A 26144-nucleotide genomic window follows, 5' to 3' on the forward strand; every position below is an offset into this window, starting at 1 on the left:
TTTTAAATATATATATATATATATATTTTTTTTTTTAATTGTAGTTGGTCACAATACCTTTATCTTAATTAATTATTTTTTCGTGGTGCTGAGGATCGAACCCAGGGCCTCGCACATGCTAGGCGAATGCTCTACTGCTGAGCCACAACTCCAGCCCCCAAATTTGTTCTTTTTAGATGTGTATGACAGTAGAGTATATTTTGACATTTATACATGGACCAATATAAATTTTTTTAAATATCTGTTTTAGATGTTGATGGATCTTTTTTATAATTCTTTTTTTTAATTTTAAATTTATTTGTTTATTCCAATTTGTTATAAATGACAGCAGAATGCATTTCAATTCATAGTACACATATAGAGCACAAGTTTTCATGTCTCTGATTGTATACAGAGTCACACCATTCGTGTCTTCATACATGTACTTAGGGTAATGATGTTCATCTCATTCCACTATCTTTCCTACCCCCATGCCACCTCACTTCCCCTCCCTCCCCTTTGCCCTATCTAAAGTTCCTCTATTCCTCCCATGCCTTCCCCACCATCCCCATTATGGATCAGCATCCACTCCACATACCAGAAAACATTCAACATTTGGTTTTTTGGGATTGGCTTACTTCACTTAGCATAATATTCTGTACCTTCATCCATTTACTTACAAATGCCATGATTTTAGACAGATATTTATTTATATGAAGTGCTGCGAATTGAACCCAGTGCCTGACACATACTAGACAAGTGCTCTGCCACTAGCCACAACCCAAGCCCGAGACACGTAGTTTTTTTTTTTAATTAATGTCTCTTTTTCTTTTTCTTTTTTTAATTTTTAAAAATTTTTAATTTTATTTATAGGTGGACACAATCTCTTTAGTTTACATTATGTGGTGCTGAGGATCGAACCCAGTGCCTCACCCATGCTAGGCGAGCACTCTGCCTCTGAGCCTCGACAACCCCAGCCCTGACAAGTAGTTTTTAAAGGAGCATTTATATGCTCTACTCAGGAACAGCTGCAGTATATACCTTGTACATGCTTTTCTTTTTTATATGTATATTTTAAAGAAACAGATGTTTAAATTTTTGAAGAAAATGAGCTTAAATCAGTATTTTTAATAATTTACTTTTTTCTCCAACAAATAAATTTAGAAAGTTTTTTGAGTCACTATGTAAACATTTGTGTCCTCATTTTCAGAGTCTTATTGAATTCCAACATGTGGATTTATCATTATATTTAATCATTCTGCTGTTGCTGAACATTTAGTTATCTTAACCTTTATACTATTATAAAAACCACATCAATGAATACCTTTTTTAAAAAATTAACTTTGTTTTAATTAGTTATAGATAGTAGAGTCTACTTTGATATATATAATCGAGTATAATTTCTCATTCTTTCTCATTCTTTTGGTTATATATGATGTAGAATCCTACTGGTCAAATAGTTATATATGTACATAGGGTAATAATGTCTGATTCATTCTACTATCCTTCCTACCCCCATATCCCCTCTCAATGAATATCTTTTATATAGATATTTTTGTATATATTACTGGATATTTTCTTCTGACAAATTCTAAGATATAGGCCTGTTGGCTCAAAGAAACACAAATTTAAGGCATAAAGGTTATTCCAGTGTATATTTGCACCAATAGACAAAAGAGAGCCACCGTGCACCTGCTAAAAATTGAACTTGTTTCTTAAATTTTATTGCTATTTTACCTTGGCTTGGTGTTTCATCTTAAAAGAGCAGCTCTGACTAACTGCAATCACGATAAGAATCATTAGTATTATGAAAATTGTTGAGTGCTTTAGAGCCCATTTTGCCAGTGTTTGTTTTGAAAATTTCTTCATTCTCTCCCTGTCAGCGGCCCTTCTCAGCATCCCTGGCTTTGTCGAGCGGCTCTGCAAACTAGCAACTAGAAAGGTGTCAGAATCAACAGGTACAGCCAGCTTCCTTCAGGAGTTGGAGGAGTGGTACACATGGCTAGACAATGCTTTGGTGCTGGATGCCCTGATGCGAGTGGCCAATGAGGAGTCTGAGCACAATCAAGGTACTTTGAGTGGGTCCCCTATGTGGTGAGCTATTTTTCATGGGGGGGGGGTGTTGCTGGAGCATTCTTAACCACCTTTCCAAGAAGGATTTGAGATTTGCTAAAAGTACAATTCTCCTTAAGGTGTCCTAGACCATGACTATTAAGACTCTTGATAGCTGGTTACAGCAGCCTTATTGAACTCCTCAGAGTAACTCTGCAAGGAGAAGGGCCTTCTTGCAGAACCTGAGGTGGCTATGTTTAGGGATTAATGGAGGCCAATAACCAGAGCATTCTTAGGAACTCAAGGAATCATTCTTGTCTGATGTTCATCCTACATGTTTCTTCGTCTTCTTTTTTTGCTCTGCGCTGCCTTTTTCTGGTTCCCTTGGTGGGACTAGGTAGCCTAATGTGGGTATATAGACTCCTAGTCTAAGCCCCATCTTCCTGGTAAAGGACTCTGGCCTATCTTGTGTCAGATGCTTATATCTGAAGCATTTGACTCTGGTCAACAGGATGGAATCAGAGTGTAGGAAGAATCCTTGAGGATTCTTAACTTCCAAACAAGGAATATGGTACCTTCCTGGGATGCAGGCTGCCAACTTTTCATATCCCCTCCAACTCCCAAATTGAAGAAGCTGAGTTCTTTGGGAGTATGGTTTAACCCAGCTCTTAGTAAACTCATAGTGTAGAAGCTCTACCCATGTTCTTCAGGCCAAGAATACTATGGTTTCAGTTGCTCTTGCCCCAGCTCACTTATTTCCAAAGATTTCCCATCAGGAGAGATGGAAGTGGAGAGAGCTAGAGGCCAAGAGGTTTTGCCTAAGGGAAGAGGCACTTGGTAAGAACAGAAACTCAGGAGATTTCTACCTAAGGGTAATAATTTCAAAAACTATGGAGATTTTAGTACTAAGCAAATAAAAGGAGGTTGGTTGTTCTTAATTAAGAGCAACAAACTAAACAATAAACTAGCTAGTTCACCATAAAAGCAAGAGAAGAGATCTCTAAGAACTCTCCTAAGGTCAGAACTAATTTCATCCTCAGAAACTATCCCTGCTTGGGGCTGGGGTTGTAGCTCAGTGGTGGAGTACTTGCCTCGCACTTGTGAAGCATTGGGTTCGATCCTCAGCACCATATAAAAATAAATAAAATAAAGGTCTTGTATCCCTCTACAACTAAAAAAATTCTTAGGAACAAAACAAACCTATCCCTGTCTTTAATTCAACCAAATCAGACTTCGGAGCAATTTATGCCCCTGGGCATTATCAAAAATAGTATTCAGCCAGCACTTTGTGGAGCCTAACTTCTGGGTGTGATACCAGAATAGGCAGAAAGCTTAACAGAGATTGGAGAAAGAGCCAGTCAGAGAGAACCATCCTAGGGAGACTGTATGCATGCCCTGTCTGAAGTATAACAGTAAAGTCTTCACTAGTCTATTGGAGAAATGGACTTTACTGAAATAGTCTGGCCCTAAAGGGGAACCATCTCCAGAGTGCGGGGCGCCAATTGCCAGGTTTCTCTTCGAGACTAAAAGGCTCAGGGGTTACTCCAGTTAAACTGGGCTAACTGGGCTGCGCAAAAATAACCACACAAGAGACACAAATACCTTTTTCTTTGGGGTCACTGTGATGGCTCCTCTGACCTTACGGGTCCACAGGAAGAGAGAGAGAGAGAGCACACATGGGCTGACCCCTTTTATTGAGGAGAAGCTATTCAAATGAGGTAAGGGGTCAGGTTTCAGGGGGCTGACATCTAGATAGGCCACACCCAAGGGCACAGTAAGAGAAGAGGACACACACAAGGCACTTCCATGGAACATTCTATCCTAAGCAGGGCAAGGGGTTATATTACAAAGGAACAGGTAAGCGTAGCTCCACCCATGGGGCTGTAGCAAGACATGCCCGGGCACGAAGACAGTCACTCGAACTCTAGAAGAGCAGGGCAGTCTAGCAGCATGGGTGCCTGACACCACATCACCCAGCAGAGGAGTTAACTCAGTCACATGCGAGGTTGATCTCCCACACTACAATATATTACCTATATGTTAGTTTTTTATAAAAATTATGATAATACAAAGAAACAGGAAAATGTAACCCATATACAACCAAAAGTAAGCAATGGAGATTGCCTATGAAGGCCCAGATAAGAGATTTAATAGGGACTACAAAGCAGCCATTAGAAATATGATCTAAGAGGCTGGGGTTGTGGCTCAGCGATAGTGTGCTCGCCTCGCACATGCGAGACCCTGGGTTCAATCCTCAGCACCACATAAAAATAAAAAAATAAATAAACAAGTGAAATAAAGGTGTTGTGTCCAACTACAACTGAAAAAAAAAAGAAAAAGAAAAAGAAATATGATCTAAGGGCTATGGCTATGGCTCAGTGGTGGAGCGCTTGCTTAGCATGTGTGAGGCACTCGGTTTGATCCTTAGTACCACGTAAATAAATAAATAAATTAAATAAAGGTATTGTGTTCATCTACAATTAAAAAGAATTAGAATTGTAATGCAAAAAATAATAATAAGAGAGCTCATGTATAATGGCATAATTTGGCGTGAACATACTTTATATACAGTTACAAAAAATTATGCTGTGAATGGATATTATTATTGAAATACATTCCATTATTGTCATGTATGTAAGAAATTAAAAAATCAATTATATTTCTGTATACTAGTTATGAATATTGACATCGATATTAAAATATAATACTAAAAAAAGAGAATTAAAAAGAAAAAAAAAGAAATATGGTCTAAAAAGTAAAGGAAACTCTTTGTAGAAGTAAAAAAAAGTGCCTGGCATGGTGGCACATATCTGTAATCCCAGTGGCTTGGGAGGCTGAGGCAGGAAGATCACAAGTTCAAAGCCAGCCTTAGCAACTTAGCTGGATCTTAAGCAGCTCAGCGAGACCCTGTCTCTAAATAAAATTTAAGAAGAGCTGGGGATGTGGGTCAGTGGTTAAGCACCCCTGGGTTCACTCCCCAGTACCAAAAAAAAAAAAAAAAAAGCTTTGATGATGCTGTTTCATTAATTAGATAACAATAGAATGGAAATATAAAAAGAAAGTCACATGGACATACTCAAGTAAAATAACTGAGTGAAAAATTTATTAGAAGAACTCAGCAGTAGATTCGAACTGGCAAAAGAGAATCAAAAAACTTAAGGGGCTGGGGCTGTAGCTCAGTGGTAGAGTGCTTGCCTTGCAATTGTGAGGCACTGGATTTGATCTTCAGCACCACATAAAAATAATAAAGATATTGTGTTCATCTACAACTAAAAAAAATTAAACAAAAACTTGGGCTGGGTTTGTGGCTCAGTGGTAGAGCGCTTGCTGCACATGTGTGAAGCACTGGCTTTGATTCTCAGCACTGCATATAAATAAGTGAACAAAATAAAGGTCCATCAACAACTTAAAAAAAAAAAACTTGAAAAATAGATTAAGATCCAGTATTCTGAATAACAGTGAATAAACAATTAAGAGGGGCTGGGGTTGTAGTTCAGTGGTAGAGCACTTGCCTAGCATGTGTGAGGCACTGGGTTTGAGTCTTAGCACCGTGTATAAATAAATGAATAAAATAAAGAAATGTCCATCAACATCTAAAAAAATATTTTTTTTAAAAATTAAGAAATATGAACAGAGCCTCAGAATAATGTGAGATGGTGTTAAGTGCACCAAGATGTGCATAGGAGAAGTAGCAGAAGGAACAGGAAAATAAATTTCAAAAAGTAAAAACAACCCAAATTTAATGAAAAACATTAATGTGCACATCCACGAAGCTTAAAGAAGTTCAAGTAGAATAAACTCAGTAAAGTCTACACCCAGACACATAATAAAAATGGTTAAAGACAAAGAAAATCTTGAAAGTTGCAAGAGAAAAATGGTTTGTTGTGCCCAAGAGTATTCAATAGGATTTAATAACTGACTCTTCATTAGGAATAGTGGATATCAGACATAGTGAAACCCAAAGTGCTTGCTGAAGGAGAAAAACTGTCAATCAAGAATTGTCTTTCTTGCAAAACTGTCCTTCAAAAATGAATAGACATTCCTATGTGATGGTCATCATTATACAAAGTACATGTATGAAGACTTGAATTGGGTGTTAACATACCTTATATACAAACAGAGATATGAAAAATTGTGGTATATATGTGTATTAAGAATGAAAAAAAAGTTCATATATAATGGCATAACTTGACGTGAACATACTTCATATACAGAGATACGAAAAATTGTGCTCTATGTGTAATAAGGATTGTAATGCATTCCACTGTTGTCGTGTATTTAAAAAAAATAAAATCAATTTAAAAAATTAAAGAAAAAAATGAATAGGCATTCCTAGATAAACAAAAACAGAGACTCCTTATTATCAGACAAATATGCGGAAATTAAGTAATACCATCTTATGAGAAATACCAAAGGAACTTCTTTATGTTGAAAGCAGGTGACTTCAGACAGTTCTTCAAATGCACACACACATGCATGTGCACACATACACACAAAGAGCTCCAGTAAAGGTAATTTTATTATTTTAAATGACAGTATAAATTTGTATTTCGTTTCTTAGCTAATTTAAAAAGCAGTTATATAAAATTATGTTTATAATTATATTTGACAACTGTACAAAGAAAGTGAATGGGATGAAAGTTGTATTGGAGAAAGAATGCTAGATGATAACTTGACTCTAGGGGAATTGGTGAAAGGAATCAAAATGGTTAATAATAAGGTTAATGTAAATTCTGCATATATTTATATAGTTTTCTTTTCTCAGTTTCTTTAACAGACATAAAATTATATAAAACAGTTACAACAATGTATAACAACTATTGTTGGGTTTTTGACATGTGTAGACATAATATGCAAAACAATTAGCACAAAAAGTTGGGAAGAGACTAAAGCTGTATAGGAGCTCTGGAATTTAATATAATTCTGAAAAAGAAGTCTGTTAATATAAATATGGTAAGCCCTAGAGCTAATTGCTAAGATAGTAGCTTAAAACATACAATGGGTAAATCATTAAAGGAATTATATTATACTGAAGAATATTCACTTAATCCAAATAGAGCACTAAAGGAGAAAGAGAAGCTGGGTGTGGTGGCACATGCCTGTAAATCTCAGCTACTCAGGATGCTGAGGTAGGAGGTTCACAAGTTCAAAGCCAGCCTGGCAAACTAGGGAGACTTTGTCTCAGAATTTAAAAGTGGGGGTGGGGCTGGTGATGTAGCTCAGTGAGAGAGTGCTTTCCTAGAATGCCCAAGGACCTAGGTTCAAACTCCTCTCTCCCACTCCACAGTGCTAAGAAAAGAGAAAGAGTGCAAAAGAAATAGAAGAACAAGAAACTCACACAATATATAGAAAGGAAAAAGTGAAATGCAGAAATGTGAAAGGATTGATTGAAATGACAAATTTTAATATTGGATTAAACTAAAAATATCCAATTATATCAAGTGTACAGGAGAGACACTTGATTAAAAGATAAAAATAGATTTAAAGTAAAAGATTGAAAAGACGTTTCATGTGTATGAGCATACATAAGAAAATTGGAGTGGCTATACTAAAAGAGACTTTAAAACAAAACCTGTTGTCAGAGGCAAAGGGAGACATTTTGTAAAAAATAAAAAGGTGACTCCATTAAGAAGATATAACAGTTATAAACGTGTGTGTCTAATAACAGCCAAAATATATATTAAGCAAAAACAGATTTAAAGGAAGAAATAGACAATTAAACTATAATAATTGGAGACCTTAATATACCACTTTTAGTAATTGCCAAACAATCAATAGGGAAATGGAAGACTTGAGCAACATTATAAACCATCTAGAACTAACAGGTATAGGAAACTGCACCTAAGAACCGCAGAATACACATTCTTCTTAAGTACACATGGAACATTTTTCAGGATAGACCATATATGCTGCTATTTCTTAAAAAGTCTTATCAATTTTAAAAGGATTCAAATTGTGTGAGATGTGTCTTCTAATCACAGTGGGATAAATTTATTTATTTGTTTGTTTGTTTGTTTATTTATTTTTGGCAGCCTGGGGATTTAACCAGGGACACTGTACCACTGAGCTATATCCCAGCCCCCATACCCTCCTTTTTCAGTACTGGGGATTGAAGTCAGCCACATTTTGTATTTTATTTAGAGACAGGTCTCACTGAGTTGCTTAGCACCTTACTATTGCTGAGGCTGGTTGTGAACTCGCGATCCTCTTATCTCAGCCTCCCCAGTTGCTGGGATTACAGGCATGCACTTTTTATTTTTTATTTTGAGACAGAATCTCACTTAGTTGTCGAGGCTGACCTTGAACTTGGGTTCCTCCTTCTTTAACCTCCTGAGTTGCTGAGATTATAGGCATATGCTGCTGTACCCAGTTTATAGTGGGGTAAATTTAGAAATTAATGGCAAGAAGAAAAATTTGGGAAATACACAAATATGTGGAAATTAAGCAGAATATTTTTAAGTAATCAGTAAGTTAAATGAAGGGAATTAGAAAATATTTTGAGACAAATGAAAATGAAGACACAGTATACCAAACTTCAGGATACAGCTGAAGCATTGTTAAAGGAAAATTTATACGGTAAATGGCTACATTTATTAAAAATCTCAATAACCTAAACTTCTACCTTAAGTTTTTGAAAAATGAGTAAGCCAGTCCCAAAGCAGGCAGGTGAAAAGAAATGGTAGGATTAGAATGGAAAATGGTGAAATAGAGAATAAGAAAATCAACAGAGAAATCCAGAAAACTGGGCTGGAACTATAGCTCAGTGGCAAAGTGCTTGCCTAGCATGTGTGAGGCACTGGGTTCTATCCTTAGTACCATATAAAAATAAACAAATAAAATAGAAGCATTCTGTCCATCTACAACTAAAAAAAAAAAAAAAAAAAAAAAAATTTAAATCCAGAAAACTAAAGTTGGTTGTTTGAAATGTTCAACAAAACTGACATACTTTTAGCTACACTGACAAAAATAGAGAAGGTTTAAATTACTAAAATCAGGAATGAAAGTTATATTTCTGTAAACATTGCAAGTAAATTTAGATAACCTAAATGAAATGGACAAATTACAAGAAATACAAACTGTATAACTGACTCAAGAAAAATAGAAAATTCAAATAAACATATAAAGAAGTAAAGAGGTTGAATTGGCAATGCAAAAAACAACAACAAAAGGGCCACGTGGCTTCTGCCAAATGAGCAGGTATCACACGATGAATTCTTTCAATAACAACAGTATTACAGACTCTTCCACAAAACAAAAGAGGAGGGAGCATTTCTCAGTTTGTTGTTTATGGTTGTTATCCTGACACCAAAACCAGACAAAGACATCAAAAGAAAATTGCAGACCAATATCTTACAGATACCGATGCAAAAATCCTGAAAAAATAAAAGATACTAGCAAACCCAATATGGTAACATTCATGAAAGATTTTACACCATGACCAAATGAATTTTTTCAAGATTGGTTCAACATATGAAAATCAATTCATGTAATACACCATATAGTAGCATAAAGAATAAAAACTACTTGGTCATTTAAATAGATGCACAAAGAGTATTTGCATAATCCAACACATCTTCATGATTTAAAAATAAAACAAAACAAACCACAACAAACTCAGAAGGGAACTTCCTTAACGTGTAAAAGGCATCTACAAAAAAAAAAAAAAAACACATAGCTAATATTCTCTCTCATGGCAGAAGACTGAACATTATTTTCCCCTGCAAGATCATGGACATGATCTTGGACACTTTTTTTCAAATTATACTGGAGGTTCTGGTCAGGGCAGCTGGGGACTAAAAAAAAGAAATTAAAGGCCCCCAAATTGGAAGAATGGAGACTCTCTGTTTACAGATGACATGATCTTGTTTGTGGAAAAAACTTAAGGTATTTATTTTTTTTAAAAAGTTTTTACTAAACTAGTAAGTTCAGTGTTCCAGGATGCAAGATTAATTAAAAAAGCAGTTTCACTTAGAATAGCATCAAGAAGAACAAAACATTTCAGAATAAGTTTAACAAAGAAGTACAAAACTATACTCTAAAAATTACAAAATAACATTGAAAGAAATTAAAGAAGACCTAATAAATGAGAAGACATTTCATTTGCTTGGCCCTGCCCAGTACACTCCAGGGCTGCCGCCTTTACCCCCAGTGCTGCCAACAGCTGGCCTAGGAAACAATACTGTCCTTCAGTGTTGTGCAGGCCTCAGGGACGTGCCATGTCTCTCTGAGCCCCACATCTGCAAAGCACCCCCTTCAGTGGCTGGGGCCTTGTGATGGGCATCTGTAACCAGTCCCACCTGAGGTCTGACCATCACAGGCCCTTCTCTGGAGGCTGATATCCTCCACGAGAGATGACAGAGTTGGTGCAGGGCCAATTCTGGTGATGGAGCACTTGTTTTGCACCATTGGAAACTCCATCTAGCAGTAGCCAGACTGGCCAGTGGCTGCTGCTGTGTGTGCCTTGTTAAGCTGAAGCTTCAAAGGCCTCAGGAACTTTTTCATTACTCACAGAAACCAGTTATACCCTGGTGATGGTACAGAAGGGCTGTTTTCTTATCCTGATCTGAATGACTACCAGAAGAAAGGCATAAGGTAGAGCAATTGGACCTCTGACTCTCCTTGTGTTATCAGATCTCAGACCTCAATAACCCCTTTTAGCCCAAGAACAAAGCTTGCTTGAACAAATGATTTTGAATTGTGAATGAAAAATCTTGCTCTTTCTGTAATGAGAAAGAATTAAAGATAAACAGTAGTGAGGCAGAGGTGCTCAGAGTCCAAGAGGAATTGGAAACTGTGGATACCATCCAGCCAGACATGGAGCTGGGACAACTTAGACCAGTCTAGACAGCTTATCTCCTTTGGTGAGGCCCTAAAACATTTCCAGATTCTAGACCTGTCCTCCTTCAAGAAGAGAATTCAGCCAACTATTGAAAGGATTGGGCTTGTCGCCTCTAGCTCCATCTCTTCAGGTCTCCAAGGCTCTACTTGGGGCCTTTGGAAAGAAAGGGACTTGGTCCTGACCATTGCTCAGTGTGCCTGTCAGGACTACCACAGGGCGGATGCTGCATAGGTGGTCAGAACAGAGTACTGTGCCCCCTCAGCTGAGACCAGACCAGGGCTCTTTACCCTGGTGGCAGGCAAGAGTGGGAGCTGAAAGGAGGGTGTCTTGAGTATCTAGTCCTCCCCCAAGGGACAGGCTAGCAGAGAGTATGGGTGACCTGAACAGCCATGACCCAGTGCATCACATCCACCAGACCATCTACAAGAAGCAAACAGGCTCCAAGCTTGACTGTGCCCTCCACAAAGACTACTGTGAGGACCTGGGCTTTCAGGGAGCAAATCCAGCTACAGACCTTAGAGGGGCAGGCTTCCTTGTCTTTCTTCATCTGCTATAGCTGGTGATGGGTGCAAAGACCTTGCTGATGGCCCAGATTTCCCCCCATCTTGTCACCATTTCCAAAAGTTCTCTTTCAGTTTGTTGTCCATGAATGTCACCCACATCACCATCCAGACATTGAGAGAAGAGTTTCTCTCCAGGGAGTATAATCAGCAGCAAAAGGTCATTGCCATGGTGAATAGCTTCTACGCTGCCACTTTCCTCTATCTCAGACTCAGGCTTTGTCCTTAAGAACTTGGAAGCATTGGCCAAGAAGAATCCACAATGGCTGCTCAAGACCCTTTAGATCTACCTGGCCTAGGTGTCAAAGGGATAGGCCTCCTTGTTGACGCAGAAGTGTTCTGGGTCATAAGCCCTTTGCTTCACGGATCTCACCTTCACAGGTGTGAGTTACCTGCAGGACTGATCTGAGCAGCCCCAGAGACTGACTGATAGGAAGATTCCTGGGCTGGGCCACCAGGCTTCAGAGGGCATGGGACAAACCACATCTGGAGCCCCCTGGCTGAGCCAAGCACCTTTCTGAGGTGAGATGGCAAGCTTCTGGGCTTGGTTGCAGAAAGCCAAGCACCCTCCCCACTCAGAGTGACTAAACCTGACCTACTCCCTTATAGACCTCTAGAACAAGGAAAGTCTTATTTGTTCCCAGCTGGGCTTCAGTTCCCAGGTTTGGATTACAGGAATCAGTGGCAGTGAGTGGAGCATGAGGCACAATAGCCCCAACTGGATGTGCCACACCTCCCCACAGGAGAGGAGATTACCTAATAGAAGCAGCTAGAATTCTGACTCTCTAGCTAGCCTCTGGTTAGAATCTAAAGAAAGACAGCAGTGACTGCAGCCAGCAGGAGGCAGCATAACCCAGAGAAAGCACACTAACAGGCTTGTCAGGGCCTGTCTCTCCTCCCTATCCCTTCCCTCCCCTCCCCTCCTCTCCAGTTTGTGATCTAAACATGAACATTGGGCTTGTGTCTCCTGGCTGCTCCCTCCTAACCATTCATGAGCTAGGGCTTCCTCCAGGGAAGGCTACATACTTCCCCAGGATAGTATTCTGGCCTGAGTGAGGAAGAAGGAAGTGTCTCACATTCCAGCACTTTTAGAATAAAGGAGTTGCTCTAGGGGGTCCTAGTGGGGGGAGTGAAAAGACAAACCCACAGAATGAGGGAGGGAGAACATTTTTGCAAACCATGTATTGAATAAGGTACTTGAATCTGGAATGTTTAAAGAACACCTTTAGTTCAATAATCAGACAATACATTTCAAAATATAGACAAAGGATCCAAAAAGACATTTCTTCAAAGAAGATACACAGATGGCCTTTAAGCCATGAAAAGTTGTTCAGTATCATGAGCCATCAGGGAAATGCAAATCAGTACTATAATGAGATACCTCTTTATACTCCCTAAGATGGTTATCATTGAAAAGACAGATAATAAGTCTTGAGAAGGATATAGAGGTATTGAAATGCATAATTCAGTTTATTTTTCTTTCCTTTTCTTTTTTTGTGGGGGAGGGTACTGGAGATTGAACTCAGGGGCACTTGACAACTGAGCCATATCACCAGCCCTATTTTTTTAAGTTGTTGATGGACCTTAATTTTATTCATTTATTTATATGTGGTACTGAGAATCAAACCCAGTGCCTCACACAGCTAGGCAAGTAGCACTGAGTTGGTTAACTCCTTGCTTTTTGCTGAGGCTGGTGCAATCCTCCTGTCTCAACCTCCCGAGCTGCTTGGATTATAGGTGTGTACCACCGCACTTGCCCTTTTTTGTTTGTTTGTTTTTGTTTTTGTTTTGTTTTTTGAGATGGTGTCTCTAACTATTATACAGGCTGGCCTTGAACTTGAAATCCTCCTGCCTCAGCCTCATGACTAGCTGGGATTACAGGCAAGCACCACTGTACCCAGCCTTATTTGCTTTTGATGGCCTATAAGGTAGTGCAGACAATTTGGAAAATAGTCTGGCAATTCCTCAAAAGTTAACATACAGTCACCATATGTCCCAGAAATTCTACTCCTAGCTATATACTGAAGAGAAACAAAGAGATGTTTATACAAAAACATTTTCATGAATGTTCATTATAGCATATTCATAATAGCTAAAATATGGAAACAGCCTAAATTTCTACCAACTGATGAGTAGATAAACAAGATGTGAGTTTTTTCATGTAGAATACTATTCATCCAATTGTTTTAAAAAAACATGCTTAAACATGACATGAATAAGCGTTGTAAACATTGTGCCAAGTGAAAGAAACAGTGATGAAAGACATATTATGCGAATTCATTTATATGAACTATCCTATATAGGCAATTCCATAGAGTCAGAAATTGAGTGGTTGTTTAGAGCTTGGGGTTTAGTGGGAAGTATAGAGAGTGACTGTTAATAAGTACAAGTTTTCTTTTTAGGGTATTGAAAATGTTCTAAAATGATTGTGGTGATGACTGCACAACTATGAATATCCTAAAAGTCAGTGAATTGTGATTGATTTAATGAGTGAAGTGTATGGTATGTGAATCATAGCTTAAAGCCGTTTTTAAAAACTGGTGAGTTAATATGGCCCAGAAAGTGGAGTGCAGTGCAGACATATGGAAAATGATCACTACTTTCATAAGCCTTACGGAGCTGAAGAGATTTGGAGGGAAGGACACGCCTCTTGAACTAGTTTTCTGTTCTTCATCCTTGGAAGTGACCTTGTTGCTACGCTCTAGCTATTGCTTTGGAGATGTTCTTGCAAATATTTCTCCCCACAGAGTTGGTCAGATTATACAAGCCCAGCACCAAAAGTTGGCTGTGTCTTGGGGCAGAATCTGAGCTGGCCATGTCTCTCTCTCTCCAGAGACACTCATTTCTGAGGGTGCCTGTGTGCCCCACATTGCACCTGCACCTTCCATAGCCATCCTCTCTTGCAGGCCTCCCTAAAGTCCCCCATGCAGGTAGTGTGGATCCTGGGGCTTTCTAGCAAGTGTGCAGTAGAGACAGATTCTGCAGGCTGGTTCCCCAGAGTCTCCACATATCACTGGACCCATATATGGTCTGGGAACTGACCAAGGAGTCCCAACACGGACTTAGTCATTCTGGTTTTTCTCCCAAAGTACAGGAAAATGTATGTGAAAAAAATAGAATTTTCTTAATTAGTTTATCTCCAGAAAATTTTTCCTTAGTCTTTACCTACTGCCACTTTAATAGCTATTAAGAACATAAAGATTGAAAAGAAGAAAACATGGTAATAAGTTATAATTAGATATGAGAAAGAAGTTCTGGTGTGCTGTTGCCCAGTAGGGTAACCATAGATAACAATTATGTGCTATAAAATTGTGCTATATCTCAAAAAGCTAAAGAAAAAGGATTTTGGATGTTTTACCATAAAGAAATGATAAATATTTGAAAAGATAAATGTTTTTAAAGATTTAAGCATTACAAAGCATATACATAGTCAGCACATCATATGGTACCCCATTAATATGTACAATTTTTATGTATTGTGCTTGTATATGCAGAATTCAGCACATTGTAAATGGTTGTTGGTGAACCAGTCTTTGATGCCTTTCAGATATCAAGGGTCACATACATAAATTAAGTTTATAAGAGAGAAAAGAAAACATTAGCATTACTACATGCTTATAAGTTGCTGACTTGTGCTGGCCACTATTCTGAGTACCTCCAAAATATTAGTTTCTTCTGTCTTTGCAACATTATGAGGAGGTATGTACTATTGTCATTATCACTCTTTTACAGATGAATGAGGATGGTTACTGAAGCACATAAAGGTCAACTAAGGCTACCCAGCTAGTGAATGAGTTTCCAGCTCAGCAGTCTGACTTCAGCATCTGTGTTCTTACCCACTGTGCCATGCTGCCTCCCAAGTCATGCTTCATTTGGCAGCTTGTCCTCTTCCAGGGTTATGATTTTTATATTGATGATATAATGTCACTGGGAAAAATTGTTCTGGGTCTGTAGGGTGGAATAAATCAGGCTCTTATGTTATGACACCCTGCAGAAATCACAGTGTCTCCTGGGTCGGCCTTCTCTGAATGGGTTTGATAACCACTTCTCTGTATGCATAGTTCTTCTGGCCTTTGCAAAAGGCCTCTAGAGAAATAGGTCCAGTAGGAGCTTGAAGAAACCTTAGCAGTTACTGTTTCACCCTTTCACCTTAAAGATGAGGAAACTGAAAGGAAATGATTCTCCTAAAGTCACCCAGCCTCTCCTGACTATGACCATTGCCTTCCTAAAAGGGATCTATCTAATGGTGACTGAGGCTTCCTAAGAATCCATTGCTGGGCTTTGCTTGTGTTCCTCATGGTAACCCTCTTTGTCCACTGTAGTAGTATAGAGCAATCAAAGGCCTAGTGAGTAGGTGATTTGCACAGAGTCACATAGCCAGCAAATTTCATTTCCAGAGCCTTCCATTTTCATTATTTTGCTGTCCTTCTTCCCAAGGGTAAATACCTTTTTGGAGTGGACGAGACGTTTTGTCAGCTGGTTAGTAGAGTAAATGTGTTGGGTTACCTAAAGCTCAGAGTACAATGCCTTACAGGTATCAAGTGTCCCAAACATACTGCTTATCTGCTGCTTTAGTAATGATGAGATTCTGTACAATGAAAATCTGCTGGTAGATGATGTTCATCTATGTCTGTGCTATCAGTTGTAAAACCCAGTCTGCTTTAGAAAATTGAGCCTTAGAAAACTTTAGATGGGTTTTTGAAAACTGGGAGAGATCTTCAAAAAGGTTCCCTTGGGCTTTCAGCAGTGTGCCTTGTGGTATCTAGGGAAAAACAAGTAATTAGTTACTTGAAGGGTTCTACACAACTTGCTATCAGACATCTGTCTGTCTGTCTGTCTGTCTGCTTTCTGCTTGGTGGCAGGGGAAGGGGTACCAGTAGGGAGGGTAGAATGTGGCACTGCATTGACGACATCAGAATGTTTTCACTTTGTTGGTGAAACAGACTAGAACTACAGAGTTGGTTTTTCTAGGTTTCTTGCTCACCTAGCTTCTGGGGATTGAAGGAGTTTGGGGGGCTTTCAAAGTCTGGTGCGGGCCTGGGCCCAGTCTAAAGGCTTTTACCTCCAGTCTGTTCAGAGCATGTTGGAGGACAGAAGTGTTTCCTCAGGAGCCATGACTCACCTTCTCCCTGGGGCTGTGTCAGCCTCCACTGTGTTCCCTCCTCCAGGCGCTTCTGAGGAGAATGGGCTACCTCACACTTCAGCCAGGACCCAGCTGCCCCAGTCGATGAAGATTATGCATGAGATCATGTACAAACTGGAAGTGCTCTATGTCCTCTGCGTGCTGCTGATGGGGCGTCAGCGAAACCAGGTGGGCACCTCCCTAGCATCCCAGAACAGGAGGAGCCAGGGGCAGATGCTGCCTGGCTTGTGGTATGCTGGGTGCCATCAGCCTTCGTTTAGAATGGCACTCACTCTAGCCCAGCAAAGCATATGGGTTGTTTTCCTTCTCATAAGGAAACCAGGATCATTCTAGAGCTTGGAGTCTTTCCAGGTACCTTGCTGTAGACAGCATTTCTAGACAGCATTGCACCCAGATCAGAAATGGGCATCTTACCTTAATAATGAGGAGAATAAAGTATAAATAAATAAAACCCTGTAGGGCTGGGGTGGTGGCTCAGTGGTAGAGTGCTTGCCTAGCATATTGGAGGCACTGGGTTTGAGCCTCAGCACCACATAAAAATAAATAAATGAATAAAATAAAGTTTAAAAATTTGTTGTTGTTTTTTTTTTTTTTTTAAAAAAAAGACTGGCCCTGTAGATGTGCAGGAAGAGTTGCTGATCTGATGCAGGGTCAGGGTAGTGAGGCAGAGCTTAGAGCTGTGTTCACTTATGAAACTTGGGCAAGTACAGGAGATTCCAGACATGCTAGGGTTTCCTGATCCTTGAAGCAGAAGAAAGGAACAAGTTTCTGTAACCTGAAGTGGCAGAAAGAGGGCTCCGCAAGTTTCAAAATTGATGAGAACTAGACCTTTTCTACTAACTGTGCCATTCTTCTAGAGAGAAAACCAGGCATACGGATGGGGAGGAGAAACTTCTTGGGTTAAGAGGTTAGGCATTCAATAGACCTCATGCATCTTTCTGAGTCAAACGCTGGATTGTCACATTATCTCTGGATGACAGAAATGCAGTTAACCTCATTTTACAAATGAAGAACAATTTCACATAGTATGCCCATGGAAAATACTCACTTAAAAAATAACATTTGAAACAGCAGTGTCCTGAGGCAAGTGAGAGCCTGCATGTTGACCTGAGACAGCCGACTAACTAGAGGAGCTGTGCCCCTGAGATGGGAGTGGGCCTTGTAGGTTGGTGGAACAGAAAAGAGGCCAGGGTGGATGACTGAGACAGGCAGTGAGAGAGGAGAGCTGAGGGACCATGGGCCAACTTGCATTGGGATGTCATAGGCCATTTAAAAAAGACTTTGGTTTTTACTGTGAGTAAAGTTGTTCCTCTGACTGCTTTGTGAAAGCCTGGGAGTCAGCAAGAATGGGAGTGAGGAGATCCCTTAGGAACCTTTGTAATTGAGCAAAGAGTTGGTAGCCAGGACCAGCACAGGTTGGAGTGTGCTGGTAGGAAGGGGATATATTAAGGATATGTTTTGAAGATGGAACAGATAGGATTTGCTGATGATTTGGATGCAGACATAAAAGAAGGGAAGAGTTAAGGATGACCCAAGGTTCTGGGAATAGATTTGCCATTTCTTGAGGTGGTTAAAGCAGGCTTAGGGAAGATGAGTTTGGTTTTGAACAGGGTAGAATTAGGCAGTGGTTGGAACTGGCATTTGGATTACCAGTAGCTGGAACTGGGGAGACTGTCGGGCTGGAGGAGTTACTTTGGGAGTCCTCAGCATACAATTAGGTAAAACCAGGACACTAGATGAGATCCCACATTTTCTTCCACAGCCTTGGTGTTTCTTCCTTCAGTATGGAATGTGTTATAAGAAATAATAGGGTGATGGCTTCCATGTATTGAATGCTTTTACTTTTTTGAGGCACTTTGACAGTTATTCAGTGTCAGTTTTCAGGTACTTGGTAATTGATACAGCAGGTGATGACCCACTCTCCCAGAGCTCAGTGCTTGAGATACCAAGGTACTCAGTGTCCAGGCCCTGGGAGAGCCAGAATTGTAAATGTCACTGCCCTGCCTCTTGTCTCTGTCCCCCCAGCATAGCAGCACTCTCTTCCCTAAGCCTTCCTGTCACCAAGTTGCTAAGAGTCATTGTGGTCTTCAGGTGAACTACATGATAATAGCACTGCTTCCTTGGGGAGGGAATGTCACTGGCCTGGAGTTCTGCCCCACTGCGTACCTGTGTGCCAGGCACTATAACATGGATTCATGGATCCTGCCTAAAATGGGTACTCCTAGGAAGGATTTCCTTGGCTGGGCCTCACAGAAGGCTTCCTGCTAAAGTGGCCTTGTTGATGTACAATTGAGTCAAGTTCTCTGACTAGTCTTGAGCCAGTTGAAAACACAAGATTGGAAGGACTCCTCAAATTCCGTAAGTTTTATCCTGGTACTAATGAAAATAATCAAGATAGCAGTCAGTTTTTTTCTATCCCACAAGCTTTATCCACAGTTACCTCATTGAGCCCTTCAGTAGCTCCTTTATCCCCTGTTTTCCATCAAGGGATCAGGGTCAAAGAAGAGTGTTGCCCAGAGCCAGCCTGTGAGCCTAGAGCTAGCAAAGCCCAGCTCCTGAGCCTGGGCTCTCACCGCCCCTACCCATCTCTGTAGGTGGAGTGGCACTCTATCCTGCCCACTTGCCTGCTTTTCTACCATTCCAGTGTGGAGTCAAATAAGGGGCTGGACTTAAGAGTGGGAAAGATGCATTGACAAGTAAAATTTGCCCCACAGTTGAAAAAGCTAGTATTTTCAAGTGAAAAGAGAAGTGTCACAATAGAAACCTCAAACCTACCAGTGGCCTGGATTTTTAGGAGACGAGGTGAAGTCCAGGTCTACCTCAGAAGGCCCATCTCTTCTCAGCTTTGTGATTCATACCCCTACCACCCCCCTACCCCCCTACCCCCCTACCCTTTATTTTTAAAATATTTTTTAATTATAAATGGAAATTTATTTATTTATTTGTTTGTTTGTTTTATGTGGTGCTGAGGGTTGAACCCAGTGCCTCACTCATGCTTGGCAAATGCTGTACCACTGAACTACAGCCCCAGCCCCATTTTTTGTGTCAGGGTCTTACTACATTGCCCAGACTGGCCTTAAACTCTCTGGGATTCAAGTGACCCTCCTGCCTCAGCTTCCCAAGTCGCTAGAATTTTAGGCTCATGTTACCCACTCAAACACCTTATCTTGAGCCTGGATTTCTAGTCTGGACAGTGTGGCATTCAGACCCTGACTTTCAGGGCCAGTATATTGTCAACATTTTTTTTAAAGTTGACTTGAATAGGACTTAGGGTTCTTTGTAGTAAAACAGGAATAGATACTTGACTTGGTGACCACCATAGGTGTCAGCCCCACTTCCCTACCCCGTTAAGCAAGGCAAAGTAGATCAGGCTGGGTTTTATGGAGGCCTGAGCAGCAAAGCAGATATCGTTTCACACTGACTGATAATCTGACAGATTCTGGGCTGCCCGTGCATCTCACACTGGCCAGAAGGTTTGACTTCTATGTCTGCAGACATCCATGAGAGTGGAGTCACAGACAGTAATTTGTTGGGTTTGGTCTTCCAGATGATCCCAGAGATGCCAATGGTGGGATGGAAAGAGGTAGACCTCAGGATGAGACCCTGAGTTAGGTGATGTGTCCTCTGTCAAGCTTGCATGAGCTGGCCTCTCTGGGCTTCCCTTCCCTGCAGAGCAGTGGTGCCAGAACATTGAGCTATGCTCCTGGCCTCACATGCAGTCTCCATCTTTATCTGTATGACATCCCCAAGAAGGAGTAACAACAGCTTTGTTTCATGTTATGTAAAAATATTTAATAAGCAAATAATCCTCAGAGTTGACATATATTAGTATGAATGGAGGCTGTGTTCCCTCTACTTCTCAGTTTTCTGGGTCTTCCATAACACAGGTAACTTAACCAGTTTTTAGTAAATCCTTCTAGAGATATGTATGTTTATAAAAGTAAATAATTTTTTTACACAATCAATAATACAGCATGTCAGCATGTGCACACTTTATTTTTTTGGTACTGGGGATTGAATCCAGGGATACTTTACCTCTGAGCTTCATCCTGGCCCTTTTTATTTTTTAATTTGCAACAGGGTCTCACTAAATTGCTTAGACCATTACTAAGTTGCTGAGGCTGGCCTCAAATTTATGATCCTCCTGTCTCAGCCTCCCAGGTCTGTAATCTCAGTGACCTGGGAAGCTGAGACAGGCCACTTGCTTGCCTGGCCACTTGCTTTCTTAATGTTATATATTAGCCATTGTTCAACTCACTACATGTAAAATGCCTTGATTTTTTTTTTTTTTTTTTTTTTTTTTGCTGATGCCTTGTATCTCATTGTGTGGATGTATGACTATTAATCCCTATTGATAAAAGTGTTTGTTTTTTTGGTATTATAAATAAGGCTTTCTTCGATAATATAAATAAGTCATTTATTATTTATAAGTTTCTGCCTGAGAATAAAAAAGTGGAATTGCTGGTCAAGGGGAATATGATTACAATTTTTAGAGATATTGAGAGATCATCTCCCTATGCAGGTAGTACCATTTCTCACCCACAGAATATAAATGTATCTGGTGCTTAATCACTAAAATCATGCCAAAGTCAGATAAAATTTTGTCTCCTTTGCCCATGTGAAAAATCAGTTGGGATTTGAATTTCTAGTTTCAAGTGAGGTTAGCCTTTTTCATAGAAAAGAACCTTTTGTATTCTCCTTTTTACATCTTTATCCACTTTTTTCTGTGGGATTGGTCTTTTTTTTCCCCCCTCCCTCACTGGTGGTAGGGATTGAACTCAGGGCCTCATGCATGCTTAGACAAGGGCTTTACAGATTGGTCTTTTTGTCTGAGATTTATAGGACTTCTCATAGAGGAAATTTGCTCTGCCTGTGACATGAGTTACCAGTGTATGTTCTCCAGTTGTCATGTTTAACTTGTGACTTTTGCTTATTGTAAGTTTTATGATACAGAATGTTAAAACTTTTTTGTGGTTGAAATCAGTAGTCTCCTTCCTTGGCTTCCAGGTTTAGTTAATCCTTTAGACCCACCCTTGGGTCACTTTTTTTTAAGTCTTCACAGATTTTTCTAGGGTTAGGAGAATTTCTTTTTGCATCTTGCCCCAGTTGAAATGTATCCCATTGTAAAGTATGAGGCATATTTTCATTTTTTTTCTTTTTTGATCCTAGGGGTGGAACCCAGGAATGCTTCAGCACTGAGCTATATCCCCAGCCCTTTTTATATTTATTTTGAGACCGGGTTTTGATAAGTTGCTGAGCCCGTCCTCAAATTTACTATCCTCTTGTCTCAGCCTCCCAAGTGGCTTGGATTTAAAGTATGTGCCACCATGCCTGGCCACATTGTCATCTTAATGCTATGACAAGGATACCGACATTTAAGGGACTTTCTTAAGGTTCCTGAGTTTACACATGGTGGAGCTAAGAGTAAACACAGGACTGTCTGAATCCAAAACTCACACTTTTTTTTAATATTTATTTTTTAGTCGTAGTAGGACATGATACCTTCATTTTATTTATTTATATGTGGTGCTGAGGATCGAACCCAGGACCTCACACATGCTAGGCGAGTGTTCTACCGTTGAGCCACAACCCCAGCCCCAAACTCACACTCTTAAGATAGGACCTTCCACATAATGTGACTTACAGGATTACCATGAGCAGTACTGAGCAAAGTTAAAAACTGTGTGTGGCCAGGTGATCAGGATAGGGCATGTGTAGATGATTTCTTTAAATCTCAACCCTCCGCCCTGACTGCTTTCTTAGTCCTAGAGATTATTATTGTGTGTGCTGAGTATGAGGTTTTGGCAAGTCTTGGAAGCACATTTGTCTTACTGTTTTCCCTTCCCATTCCATGCAGGTTCACAGAATGATTGCAGAATTCAAGCTGATCCCTGGACTCAATAATTTGTTTGACAAACTGATTTGGAGGAAACATTCAGCATCTGCCCTTGTCCTCCATGGTCACAACCAGAACTGTGACTGTAGCCCGGTGAGCAGGGAACCCTGGAAACACAGTGGGACTTTACTTCTAGAAACAGTTGTTTCAAGACCTGCCACTGACCCTTTGAGACTAGGGAAGGAACTGAAAGTCCTATTTTATGATCCCATAATTGGAAGCCAATTATTCCATCCTCCATAATTGGTTTGCCTTCGGGCACCAGGTACCACCAACACCTTACCTCAGGAAACAGCTTTGGGGCGCTCTAGTTTTCTGAGGCCAAGGACTCACCCTTCTGCCTTAAGGTTCCGGAGTTTACACATGGTGGAGCTAAGAGTAAACATAGGACTGTCTGAATCCAAAACTCACACTTTTTTTTTTAATATTTATTTTTTTAGTTGTAGTTGGACATAATACCTTTATTTTATTTATTTATGTCTCTCAGTGTCTGAGACAGAACACTGAACTGGGAGTCAGGAAGCCTTTGTGCCACTCAGCTTATTGAGAGAGCTTGAATGAGTCACTAAATCTCTGTTTTCTTACCAAAGGAGGATCATACTCCCATACCTGCTGACCTCTGGTCTGAGGCCCATCTGACAGCATGGGGGGAGGGAAGGTGCTCTGGAACTGTGAAATGTTGTGCAGCCTTCAAGGCCCAGTGCCAAGAACCCCCTGACCTCTTCATTCTGGGACTTTTCTCCGTGCAACTCCCTTTACCATTTCTCTCTTTGGCCTTGTCAGATTTGCCTTTCAGTCCATCCGTTTGAGTGTTTAAACTTCTTGTGAATATGTTTTGCATTTATTTTGTCTCTTTTTCAAAAACTGCTTGGTCTTTGTTCGTGTAAATATTGTCTGTCTTGTGTTTTTCTTGCATGTTTTCCCTTTATTATTTGTAACTTACCTTCTTAGTCTCTTTTAATTGCTCATGAAGTAATGATGCTTATATTTGGGACTCCAGACCCTCAGGGTGGAGCTTTGCTTGATGTTTGTGGAGAGGCTGCCTTGAGTGGGGCTTGCTTTCCCTGGTACCTGTGTAGCGTTAGCCCTGGAAGTATTTCTATAGGGCTCCTTTGCTTTCTTCTGCCAGGTACTTTGGGGGTGCATCTGTCCTACGGCCAGATTTCACATTTGATTCTTGGCAGTGTTAGTATGAGCCCAGGTTTCCACTTCTCCTGGGAGTCTCTAACCTTCAGCTGCACCTAGGTAGAGAACCAAACTCTTGCCAGCTCTCTGGCCCATAGATCCAAGCCTGAGGCTCTGTCTGATCACTTCAGGGCCTTAGAAACTGAGCTCTGGTGTGAGTAGGCCCCCATCTCTGCACATAGCCCTCAGCTTCCCAAGCATCAGTACCAGGGCGTTCTGCTTGGCCTCAAGCCTGTCTTCATGTCCCATTCCTACAGTTTTCCCTTTAGCTTATGAACTTAACCTCACATTTAAAAGTATTTTGGTGATTTTTAAAAAATATGTGAGATGTTTTTAGCTGGAAGGGTCCATATTAGTTAAATTTGTCATTGGTTAGATGTAGAGATCTGATTAGATGATTTTCTAATGAAGAAAAGTTCTCATTGTGGATGAGGACAGAAGCTCAGAGCAGAGTGGCATGCCCAGAGTCTCACCAGAGTGTTTTGCTTTGTTTTTAATAAGGGGTCTTTATATTTTTGTCTACACTAGTCTCAAACTCTCGGGTTCAAGTGATCTTCCTCCTAACCTCATCCTCCACATTTTTTTAATTGGTGCATTATAGTTGTACATACTGATGGAATTTGTTGTTACTTATTTATACATTCACACAATATACAATATAATAATACAATTTGGCCAATATCACTCCCAGCACATCCTCCTCAAGTGATCCTTCTGCATTAGCCTCCCAAGTATCTAGGACCACTGGCATGGTCCACAGTGACTGATATTGCCCTGTCTTATTTTAAAACAATATGACTGTGGTTTAAACATCTATTTTAGGACATAACCTTGAAGATCCAGTTTTTGAGGCTCCTCCAGAGTTTCAGCGACCACCATGAGTAAGTACACACACCATGAGTAAGTACATATATGTGTCCTTGCACAGAGAATCGTCAGCTGTCTCCCAAAGGCTTCTCTCTCTCTTTTTCCTATGGTGACCAATGGATGACTCTCTGCTCAGGAGGAGGACATGGGAGATGGTGGGAGCCCACTGTTACCTCCATATTACCAAGTGCACATCTTTGACCCTGCAGTATGAGTTGCTGTTTGTCTCACCAGGTGCAGAGTTTTCCTTCAGCCACTCTAGAGACAGAAATTACTGGCCCCTTTCTACCCTTGGAAACAACACATCTTTCCACTGATGTGTTCTCTTGAAAACTCAGGCAAAGCTGGCAGATTGGACACAAGGGGATTTTTCACCTTGTACTTTCCCCATTTTTCTTTCTGTTTTTTTTTAAGATTTTTTTTTCTTTCTTTTTTTTTTATATGGTGCTGAAGATCAAACCCAGGGCTTTTATGTAAAAGGTCCTGGTATTTTGTTTGTTTGCATGCGCTAGGCAAGCTTCTACCATTGAACTACTGCCCAGACCCCCATTTTTCTTGATATATATTCTGCCCTCTCATTTTCTATTTTTCAACCTTTGATGGGAAATGTACAGGAAAATTATTTTCTGCTACAAGGAAAACAGTGAAAAGGAGGAAGGAATAGCAGTTAACTCTTGACCTTAGTTAGCATTAGGATGGCGAACTTGGTGAACTAGAATGACAGGCTGCCATTCAGCCCCAGCAGCTGTGCATATACAGAGAACACTGTTGCTGCCTTTGGGTTTTTCCCTCAAGGAAAGCCAAAGGTTAAGATTTATGTGAAAACTGAGCACAGTTGTGCAAATCTGTTATGCCGTGACTTGGGAGCCTGAGGGAGGAGGTTCACAAGTTTGAGTCCAGCCTCAACCACTTAGCAAGACCCTGTCTCAAAATAAAAAGTAAAAAGAGGGGCCAGAGGTGTAGCTCAGTGGTAGGGTTCTTGCCTACCATGTGTGACTCTCTGGGTTCAATCTCTAGCACCATCAAAATAAATAAATAATTTTTAAAATAAATAGTAAAAAGGGATGGGGATGTATTTCAGTGGTAGAATGCCCCTGAAGTCAATCCCTGGGGCAAAAAACAAACAAACAAAGATTTATGTAAAAGGCCCTGGTATTTTGTTTGTTTGTTTCCAAGCTAGGGATCAAATTCTCATTTTTAAATTTTGGTTTAAATTCTTTTAGAACATTGTATAAGTAACATTTGCCAAAGGACAAATGTGACCCATGGGCCTTTACTTTACAACTTCCCTCTCATCATGTGTGAGCATCCCCTGGGAGAGCTGCTTTGACTGAAGGCACTGATGGGTTACAAAAGTGTATGGTTTGGGTTTAGTTTGGTTTGAGGAAAGTGAGTTCCTAGTTTTCATCAGACTCTTAAATCAGCACTTGTGTGCAGGGATCAGTGTGATGAATGAAAACAGCCATGGCACCTGTCATGAAGAATATAGGTTGGGAAGGGGTTGGACATTAATCAGAGAACATCACTAGTGAATGGATGTATGGTGACCAATGGACATTTTATTTGGGAGGGAAGGAGCATGAGTCTGGAGGGGATTGTTGGCAGGAAGGAGTCCTGTCTGGC

The 26144-nt window shown here is 40.3% G+C and overlaps 1 protein-coding gene and 1 pseudogene across 2 annotated transcripts in view; both read left to right on the plus strand.

Annotated features, from left to right (window-relative positions):
- Positions 1-26144, plus strand: part of LOC107139950 (transient receptor potential cation channel subfamily C member 4 associated protein) — a 61132-nt gene that overhangs the window by 26316 nt on the left and 8672 nt on the right. Inside the window, exons 7-10 of one of the 2 annotated variants that reach the window (XM_048811077.1) lie at positions 1863-2048; positions 16575-16741; positions 22431-22562; positions 24477-24535. In XM_048811077.1, coding sequence (XP_048667034.1) covers positions 1863-2048; positions 16575-16741; positions 22431-22562; positions 24477-24535 — 544 coding nt within the window. The remainder of the gene's footprint in view (positions 1-1862; positions 2049-16574; positions 16742-22430; positions 22563-24476; positions 24536-26144) is intronic. The other variant, XM_015482873.2, reaches the window with a different exon arrangement.
- On the plus strand, positions 8269-16558 carry LOC125619009 (annotated as a pseudogene).

The sequence above is a fragment of the Marmota marmota genome, unplaced genomic scaffold, assembly GCF_001458135.2.
Source record: "Marmota marmota marmota unplaced genomic scaffold, marMar, whole genome shotgun sequence".
NCBI classification, from domain to species: domain Eukaryota; kingdom Metazoa; phylum Chordata; class Mammalia; order Rodentia; family Sciuridae; genus Marmota; species Marmota marmota.